Source organism: Neophocaena asiaeorientalis, unplaced genomic scaffold (assembly GCF_003031525.2).
Source record: "Neophocaena asiaeorientalis asiaeorientalis breed wild unplaced genomic scaffold, Neophocaena_asiaeorientalis_V1.1 scaffold59, whole genome shotgun sequence".
Classification (NCBI taxonomy): domain Eukaryota; kingdom Metazoa; phylum Chordata; class Mammalia; order Artiodactyla; family Phocoenidae; genus Neophocaena; species Neophocaena asiaeorientalis.
Window position 1 is genome coordinate 3,264,248 of NW_020174268.1, and position 21,239 is coordinate 3,285,486.

At 49.5% G+C, this 21,239-nt stretch overlaps 1 protein-coding gene across 1 annotated transcript in view; it reads right to left on the reverse strand.

The window, feature by feature from the left end:
* Nucleotides 1-533: 533 nt before the first annotated feature.
* The window catches only part of ERICH6B (glutamate rich 6B), a 42,237-nt gene continuing 21,531 nt past the window's right edge, over nt 534-21,239 (reverse strand). Inside the window, exons 3-8 of the mRNA XM_024755631.1 lie at nt 18,615-18,751; nt 16,257-16,365; nt 7,513-7,598; nt 7,209-7,361; nt 1,492-1,717; nt 534-842 (exon numbers count right to left, since the gene is read on the reverse strand). Coding sequence (XP_024611399.1) covers nt 534-842; nt 1,492-1,717; nt 7,209-7,361; nt 7,513-7,598; nt 16,257-16,365; nt 18,615-18,751 — 1,020 coding nt within the window. The remainder of the gene's footprint in view (nt 843-1,491; nt 1,718-7,208; nt 7,362-7,512; nt 7,599-16,256; nt 16,366-18,614; nt 18,752-21,239) is intronic.

Consider the following 21,239-nt stretch of genomic DNA (forward strand, 5'->3'; position numbering starts at 1 on the left):
TGAGTTGGTGAATGTAACCAGTGACCAAAAGGGGCCTAGCTATTGAAGAGAGTTTAAGGGTGGGTCCTTTTGGGCTCCTGGTTTGGGGGACTGGCTGCAGGCTGGTGCGGCTTTGCTGACTGGGTGTCCCTCTGTCTTGGCGGGGGTGTTTGTGAAGCTACTATTTCTAGACCCATTTTACAGATCAGAAAACGGAGGCAGAGAGCTACTTGCCCAAGGTCACACAGCCAACAGCGGGCAGAGCTAGGCTTTGAGATAGTCTGTGTCCTGAGTCAACCCAAGCATGGGAAAGTCACAAAAGAACATCTGCATTCATACGGTCAGTAGAAGCAAGCGGGACAGGTGTTGACATGTATTGTCTACTGAAACAGTTTGCTTCTAATGCTGGCAGGACGCATGATTAAGTCTCTTCTGTGCCCAGCCACAGACTCTGTCAGCCCCTCTCTGCCCCTGAAAAGCTTTTTTTTTTTTTTCTCCAAATCAAGGAGCTGTGATAGGTCCCAAATTACAAACCAGCTCCCATAAGATATGAACTAGGGCTTTGGGGGTTTCCTCGGGGCTTTGGACACCTCCACCTTCCCGAAACGTTCCGCACGTGCCGAAGCAGCACAGTTTGGTGACTGCCCCGGCTTGGAAGACGAGAGTTCCTCCTCCAACTCATATTGTCTTGTTGGCAAGATCTTGCTGCCCTGTATGAAGCATTCCAAATCACAGGTGGTCAGTGTACTCAGGATCGTCCTCATTTTCCCTAGAAGGATCTGGATCTTCCGAGCCGTTGAACTGAGTTCCATCTCCAGGACTGCTTTCTTTTTCATTTCGCTCAGCACCGCCGGGGTAATGTACTGTGGGAATTCACAGGCGGCTCGTGAGGATTAATGCTACCTGGGCACCAAGCTCCCCCCGCGTCAGGATTAGGACCCTGTGGCCATGACTGAGCCTTCCCTGGAAACGTCACTCTCTAGGGCGAATCTGTGAACCCAGCCCTACCACCGGCAACCTTGCTGCTGCTTCCCCAAGACACTCACTTGGCCTGTGCCCATGGCCACATCCCAACCTGACCCCCCAAACCAAAGGGTGGCCAGCTGCTGGGCCCTGGTGTGACCTGCCTTCCAAAGGCTGTACCCTCCTGGGGGTGTCCAGCTTCTCCCCTTGGATTCCCTAGCACAGCAGGAAAGTGAGGCCCTCACGGTGTCTGCCTACCAGCCCCACATCCATCTGGGGCTCCCTTGGAGCGTGTCTGGGTCTTGCTGGGATGCGAATGTCAGTTTCCTCAGCTCCGAATCTTACGTTAAATGATAAGTGTTCGGAAGTTAAATGATTGCTTTGTATATGGTCAAGCCTCGAGTCAGGGAAGGGGGCCTCGTTTCCCTAGGGGTTGGAGTGTTGAGAAACATGGCCTGGAGGCCTGAGCATGGACCAGTTCAAGCCAGCAGTGGCCTGCGTGCAGGTAGTTCCCCACCTGGCAAGAGACGTGGGGAGTTGAGACCTTACCTTGTACTTGGTGCCTAGGTTTAAACAAATGTGCTGCTTCTTGTGGATGAAGCGGAAGATGATCTTATCCTGGCTCCTTATTTGTACCTTGATGTACTGGTTGATTTTCAAGGAGATGGGCTGGACGGGGGGTGCATGGACGTGGCGGTTCAGATCCCACCAGTTCCAGGCCTTCTGGTACTTGTCTCTGGTGAAGTAGTATCCCAGGTTTGGGCTCAGGTTCAACCTAGACCAAGAAGGCATCAGGCAGCCACAGCAGTGGGCCCCGGGGGTGAGGGCACAGCCTCTCCCAGGGCTGCAAGCCCGCCCCTCCTTCCTCCCCTCCCGCCCGTGCTCTTTCCCCCCAACATGGGGCCTTGGCAGGTGGGAGAAATGCCAACAAGGAGGTGAACCATCTAGGCGCAGCCCTTCGGCCCTGCCCTGTCCATGTTGTCTCCTCTGGTGCTCCTGGCCCCTCACACCCAATTGCTCCTTTCAGTTCCCGGGTCACGCATGCTCTCGAACTCCTCATGGCTTTGCCGTGCTGTTCCCTCTGCCTGGAGAGGTCTCCCCACCCTGCTTGGCGTGGTTTCCTCCTGCTTATGCTGTAAGCCCCGGCTTAAATGTCACCTCCTCAGAGAGGCCCTTCCTGAAGCCCCGAGTCCCGATATGACTATCTCCATCTCTTTGTTAATTTCCTTCCTATAATTTACTAATACACATTGATTCTCTTTATTTGGTGTAGTTGGGTTCTGTAAAGTTGCCTCAAACAGAGTTAGCGAATACTGAACCGCTGCTCCCTGGGGAAATAGGTGTGTGTATCTATCACACATAGATAACCGTACATACTAGAAACAACCCATCCTGGTAGATTCCAGCCGGCGGCCCCAGAGCTGAAGCTGCTGGCACCACGTGCCCTGCTCCTCCTGGCTCCATCCTCTGGTTCCCTCGTCAAGAGCTGAATTAGGAAGGCAAAGCAGCTGGGAATGTGCGCACCAGGCAACTCAGATCCTTCAGTGCTCTGTGCGTGTTTGTGACTCTGTGAAATGCGTGCATTTGCATCCTTCCCCTGGGAGCGATGGTTCAGGGTTTGCTCGTCCATGTTCTGCAGATCTTATAGAACAGAACTATCTCGAATAATGAGAATCGACTGGGTTTGCTTATCATCCGTCTGGCCCACTAAAATGGAAATGTAACTTGTGGTCCGGAGGGAAGGGTCCACCTCTGTCTGGCTCCCGGGTGGCCCCTGCCCCGCACTGCGCCTGGCGCCCGCGGAAACAGCTGTGGGTGAGTGAGGGGTGGTGGGCTCCTCCCTCTTTCAGCCCAGGCCCTGCTCTCCTTTGAGCCGTCCCTTCCTGGCATTTCAAGCCCACCATACCCCTCTGCCCTGGCTTCTGCTTTTTGAATCCCGCCAGGGCCGTCTTGAGAACTGGTGCTGATGGGCAGCAACTTCTCTCGGGAACCAAATGCAGAAGGGAAGAGAATCTGGGACCTGGGTTAGTCAGGAGAACGTAGGGTTTGGGGGAGCCCGGATTACTCAGGCCACCCGCCAGGCCTTGTCTGGGGGTGTTCAGGGGCCTTGTAGGACGCTGGGAGGGAGAGGCCAGCTCAGGCCTGCTAACGGCTGCCTTGTTCACTTCCAATAAGGAGAACTTCTTCTGGTCACTCCCCAACGCTAGGTCCTCCTGTTGCTTCCCACTGCCCATCGAGCCGAGTGCAAACTGTTAAGTCCCTTCACCACGGGGCCCAGCCTGTCCAACCACATCCCTCTTTACCTAGACAAGAGGCTGTGATGCATGTAATGAATTAAAAACTCAGGGGCCGAGTCCCTCTGCGGTGGGAGCAGTCTTCTCGGGTGCCGCCACCCGCTCTGCCCCGTGGTGTGAAGTTTCAGGTGTGATGGGTGTGAGGCTTTACACAGAGACAGTCCCTCTCCCATCCAGGTCTCTGATGCCTGAAATGCCATCCGTGGCGCCACTTTGGTTGAAGTCACATGAGATGAGAGCTTGACCCAGAGAGGGAAGATGCAGTTGCCCTTGGGAGAGGCAGTAAGAAAGCCTTGGCAATGAACTGCTTACAGCTGAGCACGGGGGGCCGCCTGGGGCCTCCCGGCCGGCCGGGCCCTGCCAGAGAAGCCGGGGTCGGAGCGCTTCTCTTCTCCCACTCAGTCTGCCCGGCCAGCAGCAAGAAGGAAGGGCAAGAAAAAGCAACAGTGACACGTCTGTGGAGGCTTTCCTGCCATGGGGGCCCCTGACGGGCGGCGGGTGAGAGCGGAGGCCCTCGGGGGCCCGGGCCCTGGCCTGTGGCCCTGGGGGCAGGATGCTGCCCAGGCCCCTTGCTAAGATTTTCGGAGCCCACTCTGAGCAGAACCGATTCTCTTTCAACATCCCACAGCCTCTTGGTTGTAAGCGGCCCAGTTTCCCCGTGAGGGAGGAGTCCAGGGTTAGAAAGAGAGGTATGTGTCCCGCTCTGGAGAATCAGGAGCTGTGAAGTGGTCAACACAGTCTCCGAAAAACTTCCAAGGCAAGAGGTCTGCAGGTCCCAAGGAAAGAGACAGGAGATGAGAAGTTAGGGGCTCCTGGGCCGGGAGGGGACCACGAGGCGAGTGCCTGGGCCTGGAAGCTGGGCTGCCCAGAGGAAGAGAGGTTGAACCACTGGTCACTGCTCTCCCCCAGGACAGGACCTCTGGGCCCATTTCCTCGTGGAGTTGAGGCTTTCCTGGAGTCCCAGGAACGGTCTGTGGTGTCACACAGCAGCCGCCCCCTGGAGGGGACGGGATGTATTGCCTCGGAGTCCCCTGTCTTTATCTTACAGCCCCGAGTGGGTGCCACAGCCCTGGGAGACGGGTGGGCACACCGGCCTGGGCTCCAGCACCAGCCAACCCCTACAATCCCCCGGGAAGCTTTTAAAGAATGCAGAGATCTCCAGGCCCCGCCCCAGACCTACAGAATCAGAATCTCGAGACGGGGGGCAGCCGTTCCCCAGCTCCGAGCACCATCGTTCCCCTTGGGTTTTTTTTTTTTTTTTTTTTCCCCTTGGGTTTTGATGTGCTGGAATAAGATGTTGTTTGTCTCGCAAGCTTCATTTGATAATTTAAAAGAATGCTTTACTTCAGGCTGAGTCAAAATTCCATAAAACTGCTCGCCTGTGATTTTATGTATGGCTTGGGGCGAACGACTCATCATTTTCTCTGTCCCTAAGTTTCCTCAACAAGAATGTGAAAGTAGATTTTCCCTAGGTCTCTTGTGGCCATAAAATTTAAGTGTCGTTAGGGAGAAGAGGCCCTACTGTATGTAGCAGATGCTATTGGAGATAACTGACTGAGTTTCTGGTCCCCACTCCCAGATGCTTCTTGTATCCAGTGCTTTCTTCCCCCTTTTAGACATCAATTTCCTTCTTTAAAAAAATTTTTTTCATTGACATAGAGTTGATTTACAATATTGTGTTAGTTTCAGGTGTACAGCAAAGTGATTCCGTTTTATATATATATTTTCAGATTCTTTTCCATTATAGGTTATTACAAGATATTGAATATAGTTCCCTGGGCTATACAGTAAATCCTTGTTGTTTATCTATTCTATATATAGTAGTGTGTATCTGTTAATACAATACTCCTAATTCGTCCCTCCCCCTACCCTTTCCCCTTTGGTAACCATACATTTGTTTTTTTTGTCTGTTTCTGTCTTGTAAATAAATTCATTTGTATTATTTTTTAGATTCCATATATAAGTGATATCATATAATATTTGTCTTTGTCTGACTTACTTCACTTGGTATGATAATCTCTAGGTCCATCCATGTTGCTGCAGATGGAATTATTTCATTCTTTTCTATGTCTGAGTAATATTCCATTGTATAAATATGACACATCTTCTTTATCTATTCATCTGTTGATGGGCACTTGGTTTGCTTCCATGTCTTGGCTATTGTAAACAGTGCTGCTATGAACATTGGGCTACATATTTCTTTTTGGATTAGAGTTTTCGTCTTTTACGGATATATGCCCAGGAGCAGGATTGCTGAGTCATATGGTAGCTCTATTTTTAGTTTCTTAAGGAACCTCCATACTGTTCTCCATAGTGGCTGCACCAGTGTACATTCCCACCAACAGTGCAGGAGGGTTCCCTTTTCTCCACACCCTCTCCAGCATTTACTGTTTTTAGATTTTTTAATGATGGCCATTCTGACTGGTGTGAGGTGATACCTCATTGTAGCTTCGATTTGCATTTCTCTAATAATTAGTGATGTTGAGCATCTTTTCATGTGCCTATTGGCCATCTGCATGTCTTCTTTACAGAAATGTCTATTTAAGTCTTCTTCTTTTGATTGGGTTTTTTATTTTTTTGATATTGAATTGTATGAGCTGTTTGTATATTTTAGATATTAAGCCCTTGTCGGTTGCATCATTTGCAAGTATTTTCTCCCAGTCTGTAGGCTGTCATTTCATTTTGTTTATGGTTTCCTTTGCTGTGCAAAGGCTTATAAGTTTGATTAGGTGCCATTTGTTTATTTTGGCTTTTATTTCTTTTGCCTTGGGAGACTGATCTAAGAAAATATTGCTATGATTTATGTCAGAGAATGTTTTGCCTATGTTCTCTTCTAGGAGTTTAGTGGTGTCGTGTCTTATATATAGGTCTTTAAGCCATTTTGAGTTTATTTTGTGTGTATGGTGTGAAGGTGTGTTCTAACTTCATTGATTTACATGAGGCTGTCCAGCTTTCCCAACACCACTTGCTGAAGAGACTGTCTTTTCTCCATTGTATATTCTTGCCTCCTTTGTTGAAGATTAATTGACCATAGGTGTGTGGGTTTATTTCTGGGCTCTCTATTCTGTTCCATTGATCCATATGTCTGTTTTTGTGCCAATACCACACTGTTTTGATTACTGTAGCTTTGTAGTATTTCAGACATCAATTTCTATACAAAGTGCCCTCCAGGAAGGGCAGATACCCCTGAGAACAAAGTAGTCAACTAGGAAATGGTGTTGAAAAACCTCATAGCAGAGAAAATATTCTTAAAAACCAAAGCCTGGAGAATGAAAATCTTTTTTCGGAATTAAAAAAATTTTGGCTTTGACTATCAAGAAGTATAAAGTTGGTTCAAGACAATATGCATTTCCCACTCCATGACCAATTAGAGCAGAAGGCAAGGGAGAAATCCTGAAAAGACAGAGTTCTTACACCAAAGAGGTGGAGAAAAATTCTGAAGCGACTGAATTACCTCGAATTGGTAAGATGAGGTTTCCCACCATTACCAGAAATGGGAACATAACAACTAAGCTAGTTACAATGAAATATTTAGAAGTTATGTTTTTAAAATACAATACACGCCCCTCCAAAGCACTCACCATACCCTCCTCTTCGAGGCACCTGGAACAGAGGGTCATTGGGTCTTTCTAAGGTAATTCTCATGAAGTTTGATTCTTAAATGATATAGAGAGCTGAAACCAAAAGGGTCCCACCTTACTCCAGCTTTGAGTCCGTGATTGCTATTTCCTGGCGGGGAAGCAATGGTGCGAAAAGGATAGTGTGTCATCTGAGGTCAGGGACCTGTCTTACTGGCCCATCGTGATACCCATCTCCCCATGTGTGAGTCGGATGAATGAATTCATAAGTGAATGAGAGACAGAAAGAGAGGCTTAGCCAGAGAGAGGACAGCTGGGCAGACTGGGAATCGAAACCTTAATCACACTGCTTCTCCTCGGGGAGGGGTGTTTGAGACTCATGACTCAAGCTTACCAGATGTTTCCATTTTCATCATAGAAGGTGGCATGGCCAGAGTTGTTGATAAGGGCCCGGACACACATATGTTCACTGTCTTCCAGAACGATGTATGTGAACTTTCCCTCTTTTATACTGAGGATGAGCATAGCCAGGTGTCCTGATGGATAACTGGGAGATGGTTAAGGCACAAGTAGTCCCTTGGGGTCCCCTGGAGAGGGCAGAGCCCTGCGGAGGACGCAGACCCCAGTAAAACCCATGCCCCAGCCCCGAATCACAGACTTTTCAGACATCATATGTGTCCCTGTGCTCCAGTGGATACTATATCTGGCCTGATCCATCAGGAAAGAGAATTTGGAAGACAGTCTCACTGGGGTAGAGAATGATTTTTCCATCACCTTGATGTACCTAGGAAGAAGAGACAAGCCTGTGAAAAGTTCGCAGGGGCTGATTGTCCCTAATCAGAGCATGGTGGTGTCACTAGAAGGCTTGAGATCAGTCTACTTACTCTCTGATTCCCGTATGCCACCCACCCATCACTCCCCCACCCATAACCACCACCAACTTGCTGGGGATTCCAGGTGGGAATCTTCTCAGGGCCTCGGTTTACCTGTCTATGTGACAAGCAGGCTGAGATGGATCGCTCTGTGCACGTGTGTGTGCAGATTTTATTTTATTTTTAAAAATTTATTTATTCATTATTTATTTTTGGCTGTGTTGGGTCTTTGCTGCTGCGCGCGGGCTTTCTCTAGTTGCAGCGAGCGGGGGCTACTCTTCGTTGTGGTGTGCAGGCTTCTCACTGCGGTGGCTTCTCTTGTTGTGGAGCACAGGCTCTAGGCACGCGGGCTTCAGTAGCTGTGGCACGTGGGCTTAGTAGTTGTGGCTCGTGGGCTCTAGAGCACAGGCTCAGTAGCTGTAGCGCAGGGGCTTAGTTGCTCCACGGCATGTGGGATCTTCCCGGACCAGGGCTCGAACCCGTGTCCCCTGCATTGGCAGGTGGATTCTCAACCACTGTGCCACCAGGGAAGTCCCGATATAATGTTTTAAAAAAACCTCTACTGTCTCTTAGTCCTGTCTTTGTCTTCATTCTTTTTTTTTTTTTTTTGCCGTACGCGGGCCTCTCACTGTTGTGGCCTCTCCCGTTGCGGAAAACAGGCTCCGGACACGCAGGCTCAGCGGCCATGGCTCACGGGCCCAGCGGCTCCGCGGCATGTGGGATCTTCCTGGACCGGGGCACGAACCCGTGTCCCTGCATCGGCAGGGGGACTCTCAACCATTGCGCCACCAGGGAAGCCCTGTCTTCATTCTTTATAGTATTTATATCTTTTCTTTTTTGTTTTTCTGGATCAACCTTGCCTAGAGATTTGCCTGTTTAGTCTTTTTAAAGAGCCAGCCTTTTGGTGTGCTTATTCTATTTCTTTGCTTTCTAGAGTATCAGTTTCTGTTCCTATCATTTTCTACACACGTCTTCTTTCTGTGCGTCTTCTATATTAGTCTATTTTTCTTCTAATTCCTTGAATTGAACATTGAGCTCGTCGATTTCCATCTTTCTTCTTCTTCACAATCCTCTTCCTTGTCTTTAATATAAGCATTTAAAGCTGTAACATTTCTCTCAAAATACTGTTTTAGCTCTTTCTTCCAAGTGTAGATACTTACCTTTCATTTCATTCTGACTCCTTTCAAGTTTTCGATATGATTTCTTCTTTGACACACAGGTTATTTACAAGAGTGTTTTAAAATTTGCACATGTACCAGTTGCTTTTGGCTATGTTATTATTATTACCAATTAAAATCCACAGGGTTGAGAGCAGAGTCTATGTGGTATCAGCTCTTTAGTGTTTTCTGTGACTTGTTTTGTGGCCGAGTGTCGTCACTTATTGTAGCTGTTTCACTTGTGCTTGAGAAGGATGCCTGTCCTCCGACTCCCTCGTGTCCCCATCAGGCATTAAAACCCAAGCCCTTGGGTTATCAGGACAGTTCTTCTGCTTCCCACCCCTCCCCTCCACCAGGACACACCCACCTCACCCACACTCTTCTCGCTCTCACTCTTCTCGTTTTCCAGTTTCTATTTCTGGTATTACCTCCCGCACTTTCTTATACACTCTGCTTTTCAAAGGATGCTTTTTACGTTTTGTCTAAGTTTCCCAAGTGTTTGTAGCAGGACGCCTTTTGAAGTCATCTTGTGCCCCGTGTTACTCTAACTAGATGTCAGGTCAGTGGTTTTAGAGCTTTTATTATTATTATTTTTTTTTTGCGGTACACGGGCCTCTCACTGTTGTGGCCTCTCCCGTTGCGGAGCACAGGCTCCGGATGCGCAGGCTCAGCGGCCATGGCTCACGGGCCCAGCCGCTCCGCGGCATGTGGGATCTTCCCGGACCGGCGCACGAACCCGTGTCCCCTGCATCGGCAGGTGGACTCTCAACCACTGCGCCACCAGGGAAGCCCTAGAGCTCTTATTTTTAACAGTTGAAGAATCCTTTGTTCAAGAGAGCTCACAACAGGATGCCAAAATCCGAGACAATGAAAGAAAGAGGGGCAGCTGGTTGTGGAGCTGCTATGGGCTCTGCAGGGCGTGGCCTTTAAACGCCCAGGAATCTCTCTGTGAGGTGATGATGATGATCCTGGAACCGACTTTTGTCCCTACCCAGCACTGCGCTCAGCGCTTTACTTCCAAGACACAGTGACCCAATGGAGGAGACGCTGTCATTAATCCCTGTGTAAGAGAGGCTACCTGACTTACACAAGCCTATCCAGTGAGAGGGGAGCCAGACTCCCACAGTCTGCCTCCCATCCCTTCCCCGCGCACCCATGGAAACACACTGCCTCTAGCCATTAAGCTCCCAGCCACCTGGCACATTTACTCTGCAAATCACTGCTCTCCCTCTCTTTTTTTTTAAACCTAAAAAAAAGTGCTTTATAAGGACATCCATGGTTGGTTTCTTCCTTATCGATAGCTCGTACGAAGCTTCTAGATAATGTTCGCGGGAGAGGATTTTGTATTTTAGGTCTTATTTTCAAAAGCCACCTGAAAGCCAGAATTTCTCAAGATGCTTCCTTCTTGTCAAATTCACTTGTCATGGAATGACATTTTCCTAATGATAAGGACCCCGTGGGCAAAGAAAAATCTCTGACACAGAGGTAGAGTTGTCACATTTTCTCTCACTGGGAAATATATCATAAATAGCACATCTAAAAGCCCAAATCTCATCACTGTTGGCTTGGGGACAAAGTATGAGGTTAAGAGCTAAAAGTTAATAGAGAAGAGACTACATCTCTGGCCTTCCTTCAGTTCTACTAGAGGGAAAACAGTGCCTTATAGGCAGGACCCTGAGCTATGAGACAGCTGTCGTCTGTCTGTGAGTTCTCCCTACTGCTGTCTCTCTGTCTGCCCCTGAGCTCTCCCTGGCTCCTGTCTGTCTGTGATCTCTCCCTGACTGCTGCAGAGATGCTGGCTGCGCTGGATTTTGCCTGAACACCAGCACACACTTACAAACAGTGCTACCTGACTCAGCAAACGACTTGGAATTTATCGCCCATTTGTAAAAACAAAAAACAACCAAATGTCCCACTCCTCATGGGCCTTTTGGGCAGCCTACGTGAATGGTGGGTTAGGCAGGATCCTTTGCTTAGAGATCTCGGGGAGGACATTCCCCCTGGCTGCAGGAAGGACATTTAAAATTGGTTAGGAGACAGATGCTCCAGGAACAAAAGCTCCAGGGCAGGACAGAGTAGGGAATGGGGCTCTAGGCACATGGGCTTCAGTAGTTGTGGCATACAGGCGCACAGGCTTAGTTGCTCCGTGGCATGCGGGATCTTCCCGGACCAGGGCTCGAACCTGTGACCCCTGCATTAGCAGGCGGATTCTTAACCACTGCACCACCAGGGAAGTCCCTCTGTGATTGCTTTTTCGATATAGATTTTAAATTTGTTAGGGGAGGGACCTATATATTACAATATGTTTCCTTTCCTCTACTCCCAACCCCACCCAATTGCTTAACGTAGGCCCTACAAGGAGAAGAGTCTCAACAACCCCTAGTACAAGTCCTAGTCAGTCTGTGATAACCCATACACTCAGGAGTGCCTCTATACATGGGACATATTTTTCTTGTTTGTATTCATGTTGTGTATTGGTCCTGACAGCTCCCTGATGGTGTGTGTATATGTCTTACCTGGGCCAAAAAAAAGCCCTGTGCAAAGTGCAAACGCCAACTGCCACACTTACCTTAATCTTACTCTTTATCCAGTCTGTGTGTATTTCTAACGTCTTCTTACGGCGAACAAGACAAGGAGATTGTTTGACTACTTTCTCAGACTCATCTTGTGGTGGTAGATTACATACATGGAATGTGAAAGTAGTCTCTCTAGCCCTTTGGTTAAATAAGTCTTTGGTAGAAAAGAGAAAGAAAAAACTTAGATCTGTTTCTCTCAGGGCACCAAAGAGAGCTTGAGGATTTGGGATATTGGCCATATTTCCCCAAGCTCTCTTATTTTTTTTCATTCATTCATTCAGCAGACATTTATTAGGGGCTTGTGATGTGCCAGCTTAGTGCCAGATGCCAGACACCATTGTGAAGACCACCCGGTCCAGGCTTGGGGATGTGAGGGGTGACACACCAGCCACATGCCAGTAACAAGTGTGGCTGCTGATTCTGTTAATGGGAAAAAAATAGGCTAAAGTGGGGAGTCATTAAAAAAAAAAGGAAACATGCTTGTTTTAACTTAAAACAGAAATGTGTACTAACACATTTTTTTTTTTTTTTTCAGTGCGCGGGCCTCTCACTGTTGTGGCCTCTCCCGTCGCGGAGCACAGGCTCCGGACGCGCAGGCTCAGCGGCCATGGCTCACGGACCCAGCCGCTCCGCGGCATGTGGGATCCTCCCAGACCGGGGCACGAACCCATGTCCCCTGCACCGGCAGGCGGACTCTCAACCACTGTGCCACCAGGGAAGCCCCAACACATCATTTTTAAGTGCAGGGCTCTGTGGTCATTTTTGCTTAAACCCCATTCATAATTTATTATCTGTAACTTTCAGTTTTGGCAATTTCTACATAGTCTGAGTGCAGAATTGTAGACTTCAAAAAATTTCTGTATATGCTCCAATCTTCTGTGTATGTTTGGTCCACATCTTGTTCAAAGCAGTTTTTTTTTAAGCTATTTTCTTATTGAGTCATCTTAAAAGCATTGCACTTAGTTTTCACAGCAACAGCAAGTTTCTTTTTATCTTCATTTTGGTCCAGTTTTATAACAATTGAATTTGGGGAGTAAACCCGTAAGGACCACCTGGGGGAACAATCCCCGCTCCCAGGGACCCTTGGCGGGTGTCTGACCACCAGGGGGCGCAGCGGTAGGAGGAGCTTCCGGCGCGGTCGGTATCAGCCGGTATGCTCTTCCCCGGAAGAGGGCTCGGTTCCCTCGGCAACTAGGTTTGGGGGAGGTCAGTTAAAAGAGGTTGGTCGTCCCACCACTGGGGCCAAGACAGTGTTGGAGGAGGTCTCGGAGAGAACGTGACCGCCTCTCGGCCAGCGAGCTGGCCAGGGCAATGGAAGGCTCCCCACCCCTTCCCCGTCCTTGGAATGTACGTTCTGCCCACGGTTCCCACAGTGCGAGCCCTTTTCAAGGACGCAGCGTTGCGAGCAGTGCGCTGTTGAGCCCATCTGGAGGGATACGTGCCTGAAGCCAGGTAAGGCCTCCATCTAAACGTTAAGGTTCTCGTGGGCGGGGGTGGAAATCTGCAAGTCTTGCGCCGTCCAAGACAAGCGTCGAATGTTAAGTTCTCTTGCTTATTAAACCTGCCACCTACCAATCTGGAGCGGGCTGCCTCTTTCTTCGGTCTCTCCTTGCCCTCTGCTTACGGGGGCTAATTTCGAATTTCACCCGGGGGACCCCGAGGTTGCGAACCAACACAGAGGGTGCCATGAGAGCTCACAGGGACCGTATCCAGGCCTGGCGGTCGAGGACACTCCTGGTGGAAGTTTTCTCTAGTGTGCCAGGCAGAATTCCTAGTGTAAGCATGACATGGCTGAAGGCTAGTCTGGGACCGGCTTAGTGATGACTGGCGACTCAGGAGAGGCAGGCAGGGCTAGAGCATTCCTTTATTCGCTCAGTAAATATCTGTTGTGTACTCATGTGCCAGAAACTGTCCTAGGTATCGGGGATGCCACATTCCCTGCTGCCTGTTCTAGTAGGGGAGATGGTGTTAAACAAGTGAACAGATAAAAACTTCACGTGCCAGTGGCTAGGAGTGCCCTGAAGAAACATTAAGCAGGTGAGAAGGATGGAAAATGATGTGTGTGTGTGCGCGCGCACGTGCAAGCGTGTGCACTGGTTTGTAAAGGGTAGCCAAGGAAACTGTTTCTGAGAAAGTAACATTTAAGCAGAGACCTGAATAAAGTTAGGGAGCAAATTACAAGGATATTGGAATGAAGAGTGCTCTAGGCAGAGGACAGCATGTCCAAAGGCCCTGGGGCAGGGATGCCTGGCCCTGATGAATAACCAAAAAGCCAGTGTGTCTGGAGAGGAAAAAGTGAGGGCCTTCTAAGCCACATGGGGAATGTGGGATTTTCCTGGAGGCAATGGAGGGCCAGTGAAGAGTTTTTAAAAGATTTTGCTGGAAACAATATGGAGAAAGGACTGAGAAAGGAGAGGATAGGAGTCAGGGACACTGGGGAGATGAGGGTGTCTGAGGTGGTGTCAGTGAGGATGGAGAGGTGGGGGTGGGGAAGGAGAACCACACCTGTGTGCACCTGAGGAACTAAAGGGGCCGCTCATTAGAGCTCACAGGGGGAGCTTTTCCTCAGGAAAGTGAGAGTGAGGTGGGCGGGGGCAGAGTCAATGAAAGACCTTTGTGGGAAGCTTGGAAGCGGACCTCAGTCTCCCTCCGAGGAGTCCTCCTCCAGTGCTTGCTTCCAGAGTGGAAATGATTTGTCCAGGGGAAAAAGCAGATGTGAGCCCAGCTGCTGTTTCTGAGTATCAATTAGAAATTAATACAAAGCATTTCTGAACTGTAATGATAAAAGAGGACATGGACGAGCTTATGTTTTTCTCCTGTCAGAATGCTAAAATCATGGATTTTCTGGTTTGTGCCATTTATCCGGCTCTGTCTTTATTAGCGGGGAGGCTTTAGGCTGCCTTTCTGAGCCTCAGTTTTCTTACAGTGGGATCATGCTGCCTGCAGAGACCCATCAGGTTACTCTGAAATGATGCTTCATGGAGCCCGCTGCCCCACAGAAGGGCAACAGACCTGTGTCCTCCACACGGGGAGCTTTGCATTCTGATGGCTCATGACATGAGCTGTGTAGTCATCGCCTTCTTTTCACCAGGCGAGCTGTCTCTGAATAGGAGAGGCTACCTAATCTGAGGGTCTCCGTGCAAAATGAAAATGCAGGGATCCTTGTTCTAAAATTGTTAAGGATTTCAAGACAGTGACAGCAGAGCATTAAAAGCAAGCGCAGGGCCTTAAGTGTGAGGTCCTGTGTGCCTGCAGGTCATGTGCCTGCGACGCCAGCCTTGGCTTGGAAATCGGAGAGTTCAGAGACGTGGGGCTGGGGTGTCAGATAGTGGTCTGGATCCTGGAAGTAAATGAGTTTGTATCTCAAAGGAGGCTGCGGGATTTCTTTGGGACTGGCTACAACCTGAACACGGAGGGGATGCCTCTTATCAATTAGAAATGTGTTGCTTTTCTGCATAAAAAGCTCAAACCTTGTAGGCCTCAGGTGTTCAGAGGAGCAGGGAGTGGGGCAGGGGTGATGGTGAGGCACAAATGGGGAATCTGGTCACGTCAAATTTCACTCTCTGGTTAGAAGTCCTACACGGGGCATGTGACGTAGAGTATCCTGAAAGGCCTTCATTTCCCCAAAGGAGCAAAAATTCATACATACCTGCATCCATTTCAAAAACACTTATTGAGTGCCTACTGTGTGCCTTGCCAAGGAATGAAAGACACAGGTGTCTTTGGTCCAAAGGGAACAGAAATAACATAATAACAGGTATTTGTTGTGTTTCTGGCTGTTGAACATCTGAAACCCCCTCCTTGTTTGGGGGGTACCCCATTGTGTGAGTCTTGGTGGGAGGTAGGCCTGCTCATTCTAAAAACTGAAGGTGGTAATTCCTTCTTCTGCCTGCCTTCTAACTCCAGTGGGGACATGAGACTCAGGCTTAGAAGGCCCTTTACTTCCCCAGACACACTTGCCTTTTGTCGCTCATTGAACATGTCATGGGGATGAGCCCTGGGTCTGACCTGAGGGGTCTTGGGCCTGAGTGTGGTCCACGCCCACACAATGGCTGGGTGATCTCAGGGAAGTCACTTATTCTCTTGGCCTAAGTTTCTTTACCCAACTTCACATGGTTTTGGAGATTAATTTGAATCCGATAACTGGCCCGCAGCAGTTATTCCATAGGAATTAGGTCAGGGGCCTACACTGGTATGGGGACAGGAGCTCTTCCTTGAGAGGGAATCTGGGGCTGTGTCCTGGCTCAGCAAGAAAAAGCACCATGATTGATTAGGTGTGTCTGCCGTGGGTGTTGCTGCCATTTCTACGTTAGTTGGATCTGGTCATCTGAAAGATGTTCCATATGGTGGTTTTGAGTTTCTGAATTAAGTAGCCTGATGGCTTAGGCTCTTGGCTCAAACTTTTTTTGATTAGACCCAAAAAACTGGCTACCTCCATGATTGGCACATCTTAACAGCTGGTCCTCAAATGCCTTCAGTATCTGGTAAAGGGGCTCTTTCCTAAACTTTGTGTTAATGACTTCTTGGACACCCCCCCTCCCCCCACCCCCGGCAAATCTAGGTCAGATCCTTTCTTGTGTGGTCCCATAGTATCCCCTTCCGACGGTACCATTAACTGTTTTATATGCAAATTCCCTGATTTCTTGGCTGTCTTCACCTCCTACCCTCCCTCTCGCCCCCAGCACAATCAAAGGATGAACCCCTCGAGGTTTATCCTTTGTCTGGCTTGCTCTGTATTTTATCCCCAGCAGCTGAGACCGTACTAGCCCAGTAGACGCTCAGGTGAGGAAACAAGCATTTACGGACACGGCAGAAGGTGGGAGACAGCGAGACGCACCCAGGAGAGCCGGGCAGCGGGGGTGGAAGGCGGGAGAGGGTTCTTACTTTCACGTTTCTTCATAATCCAGAGGATTGTTTCCTTATATTTTCCAAAATTTTTCTTCATCCTAAAAGGAATGTGACTCATCTTTAGAAGCTGAGACTGAATGCATGTTTCCATGTCATGCTGCACAGTAGACCGTGCTAGGGCCTGCTCAGCCTTTTCATAGGTGGAGGGCTGGCTGGCTCTGCCTTTGGACCCAGCTTTCTTCCAGTCTGTACTCAGGAATTAAGGGCCAGCACACGGTGCTGTGCGTCCCTCCTGGCCTCTGACTGGCCTTCAACTTGGGCACCTGGGCTGACCCCCAGACCTTTCAAAACGAATTCAGTGGGGGTCCTCCTGGGAGCGAGGCCAGGGCTGGGAGGTCCAAACGCACGGCTGGCTCTGTGAGTTAAGCTCGTGCAGCTTGCTTTCTCTGCGGCTTGTGCCTATTTCAGCGAAGGCTATTTGGAAATAGCTTAGAGAAACAGCATTGTCTGCGAACCGGACAGAGCCACCTGAAACCCCTTTGCATTTAGTAGGAAAATTTCAAATAAACTCACTCAAAAATGACTTATCATGAAAGCCACATTAAGGCACAGCTCTTCAAAATGATCAAGCCCTCAATCCCCCTCTCATGTCAATAGACAAAAGGAGTCATCCTGGCATTAAAGTGGCTTGGACTGTTTTACTTCCAAGTAAGGGTGGTCTCCAGAGGCAGCTGCCTTTCCTGGTTCTCAGATCAGAGCCCTTTTGGAAGGGAATCTGCCGGAAGGAGTGAGCCTCCCAGGCTTAATTGGATCAGAGAAGAAGGCCTTTGACAAGACAGATTTTAAGTTCTCAGTTCAGAGTCCTTGAAGAGAGCATAATAATTTAACCCCAAGCAGCCTTAGGAAGCACATACCCCTTGCTGGAAAGGGCTGGACTCTTTTGTCTGGGGGAAAATAGAGGTTTGCTCTTTGTACTTTAGGAGCAACTGCGGAACTGGAGAATGAGCTCTTCATGGCCCATTTGTACCAAGTGTTATTTATTTGCAAGCACTTTGAATGGAATTGAAGCAGTTACCTTGCCTACCGTCACCTGTGAAAGAGTAAGGACGGAGGAGGGGGTGGGGTGAACGATGCCACGTGCATACAAGAGTTAAATTCCAGTGAGGGGATCCAGCCATGAGGCATCCAGGGCCCTTTGGGGAAGTTTCCTCCCTTAGCTCTTTGCCCACCTTTGCAAGCTAGTGGAATCCTTACTAGCTAGCTCCTCAGTGGTAGAGACTGGGTTACACACTACTGTACAGACCGGCACACAGGAGGTGCTCATGAAATATTCATTGAGTGCAATTAGGTTAGAATGAGCCTCCGTTATGGGCTTAAATGGGAAAGAAGGGGAGAAAATGTAACATATGAGAGAGGGTAACTTACACGGATGTTATTTGGGATTTGTTTTTTGCTGCTGTATGAGGATCTGAAAGCTTGGATGTTCTTTGTGTTTTGCATTGTGTATTTTGCCGTCCCTTTTCCTAGAGAAGCCTTAGGGTTCTCTGGCCCTAGGACTCTGCTGAGCCCAGAGCAGAAGTTGCTGGCAGTCAGCCTCTCCCTGATTTTTGTGAGAGTCTCCATTCACCAAGGAGGTTATGCAGGGCACCCCATCCTCACAGCCTCATCCTCAGCCACTGCTGCAGAGTCTGCCATAGACCCCCTGGATGTCTGACCATGTACCTTGTTCACCAAGGTTTCTGACAGCTGGATAAGTGAAAGTCCAGGCTTCCATGTACCGCAGTCTGGATGTACAAATGGGGTTCTGGAACACTGAGACCTGGAGTCATGCCAACTAGAAAGATTTGGTGCCAGCAGCAGTCTGCAATCAACTTATCATCCCCCATTCCCAACAGGGGCTCTTGCCATGAATCCCAGGGCAGTGAGGCTCAGGGCTTTTCCCCCTCAGGGAACATGAACTTGATCCCCCATTGTCCCCTCACTTCAAAGGCCCAGGGGTCTGAGCCTTGCTTCCCAGACTTGCGTACAATTCACGGTCCCTTCAAGACTTTTCCTGCCCTGGATTTCCAGCGTCTGTCACTGCTCATCTTTGATCCCGTCCTGCACATCCCCTGCTCATAGATTTCTTTGCTCCTGAGTTTCGGCAGGCAGCTGGACCACCCTGTCCCCATGACCCCTAATCTTACCCTTGTCCTTGTGCATGGCTTGTGCCTGCCCTTTGACTCAGGGGACCTGTCCAACCCTGGCCTTACTCTATTCTCTGATGACCCAATTTACACTTTCCCTGCTGCTACCACTGGCCTACCTGCACCTACTGACCGATAGCTCCATCTCTCCAGTCACTTACAGAATTCCCAGTTTCCTTCTGGTCTCACTCTCCAGATGACCAGTCAGGGGAATGTTAATATCCTCCTCCAGTTCATTGCCAGCTGCCATTTCTTTGAGCATGGTCCCGAACACTGACTGATAGGAGCTGGTCACAACCTGCAAAAGGACCACAGAATGAAGTAGCCAGAAAATGGGAATTAACAGTTAGTTAATGATCACTTTTGTGACTCTCTAAGCTGCCAGAGGAGATTGCAACAGGTTATTCGAAAAAGACAAGCAGTGGGAACAGTAGGGTGGCTAGCAAGGTTTGTTCCAAAGACTCTTTCCGTTAAGGTCACACCCTCTTCTCATTCTCCAATTCCCTCAAGAATTCTTTTTAAATAGTAGCATACCAAGAAATCGTTTGAGAGCATAAAATTACCCTCTTCTGACAAATGTAGAGATGGCTCTAAAGCGTAAAAGTGCTTCCACGCCTTAAGAGCATAACAGCCTTTTTGAGTTCCAGGAATGGCCAAGCTCTCAGCGGTTGGTTATTTATTCATTGTGAAGGATAACAGTCTTCAGGAAAGCAGGGTAGCACCTGGCACGTTCTCGTAGAGGATGATTCTACCTTTAAAGATTCTTCCAAAGTAATGACATTGCAAGCTCCTTTTTTATTTTGTAAATTTGATCATTCTATCCCAAGTCCATGCTGCTAACCAGGACTGACCCATAGGTGGGTCCTCACAAGAGTTTCTCCTTTTGGATCCCTTTTGGTAGAAGGTGAAGTTTGACTTGCCGTCCAGGAGAACCATGGGTCTGTCATGTTGCCCTGCTCACCTACGGGTCGAGGTTGTTATGGTGGTGGTTTTGCATCTGATAATGTGCGGTCTGCCATTCACTTACAAGCCTTCTATCGTAAGTGGAAGACCACAGATCCGAAGTTGCATGTGACCTGGGGCAGATACAAGAATGGAGCTTGTGATTGGCTGGGTTTTCTAGGTTGGGGAAAAGCTGGGGTGTCTCAGGTCTGCCTTGTCTGACTCCCAGCCTCTGTGTGCTCCTTTCCGCATTGCTGATGTTCAGGTAATGAAACACGGAGGCCATCAGACTGAAGAGGCTGGAAGGCCGTGGTGCCCTAAGTAAGCAAACCAAAGCCTAAGGCCATAAATGCCTCAAGGTTAGGAAATCAAAACCCGAGGACAACCAATCAGAAGCAGCAGGCTTTAAGCTACGGCCAATCAATAACTTCCTTGCTTTGCTTCTGCATTTTCCCTGTAAGTCTCTCCCCAGCTCCTGTTGGTGGAGGGCTCTTAACCACTTCCGGTTTGGTGCTGCCCGATTTGAATCCACACAGGCTCAAATAAACTCTTCACATTTTTTTTTTTTTTTTCGGTACGTGGGCCTCTCACTGTTGTGGCCTCTCCCGTTGCGGAACACAGGCTCCGGACGCGCAGGCCCAGCGGCCATGGCTCACGGGCCCAGCTGCTCCGCGGCATGCGGGATCCTCCCGGACCGGGGCACGAACCCGTGTCCCCTGCATCGGCAGGCGGACTCTCAACCACTGCGCCACCAGGGAAGCCCTCTTCAAATTTTTAATAGGCTTCAGTTTATCTTTTCATACGGGAATGAGTCAGTGCTTCAGGGCAGACTGAGGTTAAGGCTCTGGTGTGGCTGCCCCTGCCTCTAAGTTCTTCATTGTTGACCATCCCTCCCTTGAGGTGGAGTGATGGCCTGCTTGCCCAGGCCAGTGGTCTCTCACCAGCCCCTTTGGATTCCATGATTTGTTCACCAGAAGATATGGTTCCCGCTATGGTTCACCAGACAGCAGACCCGCTGGCGGGGCCTGGTCGAAGTTCTCGTCCCAACCAGGCTGTGCTACCCCGCTCCAGCACATGTGCCCTCCTAGGAGGCTCATCCCGTTTGCTTCCCCAGCCTCTGGAGAGCTATCCTCATGGTCATGATCGGGGTATTGGGCGCCCAGGTGATGACTTCTCCCATGCCCTGTGACTGCTCCTGGGTGAGTCTCTGGTTTTTCCAACCAAGAGAGTTTGCACCGCAGGTGTGTGATGCCCGTGTGTATCCTATCAACAGTTCAGACATGTATAGGGAACTCAGAGCAGCCGAGAGATTGAATTGTCGGAATAACCAAAGTCTCGGGTGATAGCCCCATCCGGATCCAAGGGCCTCAGCTGCCTCTCCCAGTGGCTTGTGGTGTCCCCCGCCCAGCTGCAGGTGCCACGTGGCGTTGACTCCATTCCTTCTGTCCTGCTCTCTGGCCCCACTTGTCCACATCGGCCGCCTATGGCGTTGCTTAGAGAAGCAGTGCTTCCCAAGCTGGACAGCTGCCTATCCGCGGATTGCCACTAGCTGGGCCGCGGGTGCTGCCTCCTTATCCTCCTAAGCATCGGATCCTTGGAAGCAGAGTGGTATAGACAGCAAGGGGGAAAGTATCCCCCTAACTCTTTGCCTTACTTTGTCACCTGGGCAAAGCCCCTGAGACGGCAAGGAATGGTGCTTGTGACCAGGGCTCCCCTGCACGGGCTGCCTGTCACACGGAACCCTCCCAGCGTCTGGTCTCATCCAGAACCTTGCGCAGCTCCGTGGGAGATGTTCCCTCTGCCTGGGGCTGCAGCTCCGCCAGACACAGCAGAACCTCAACTGA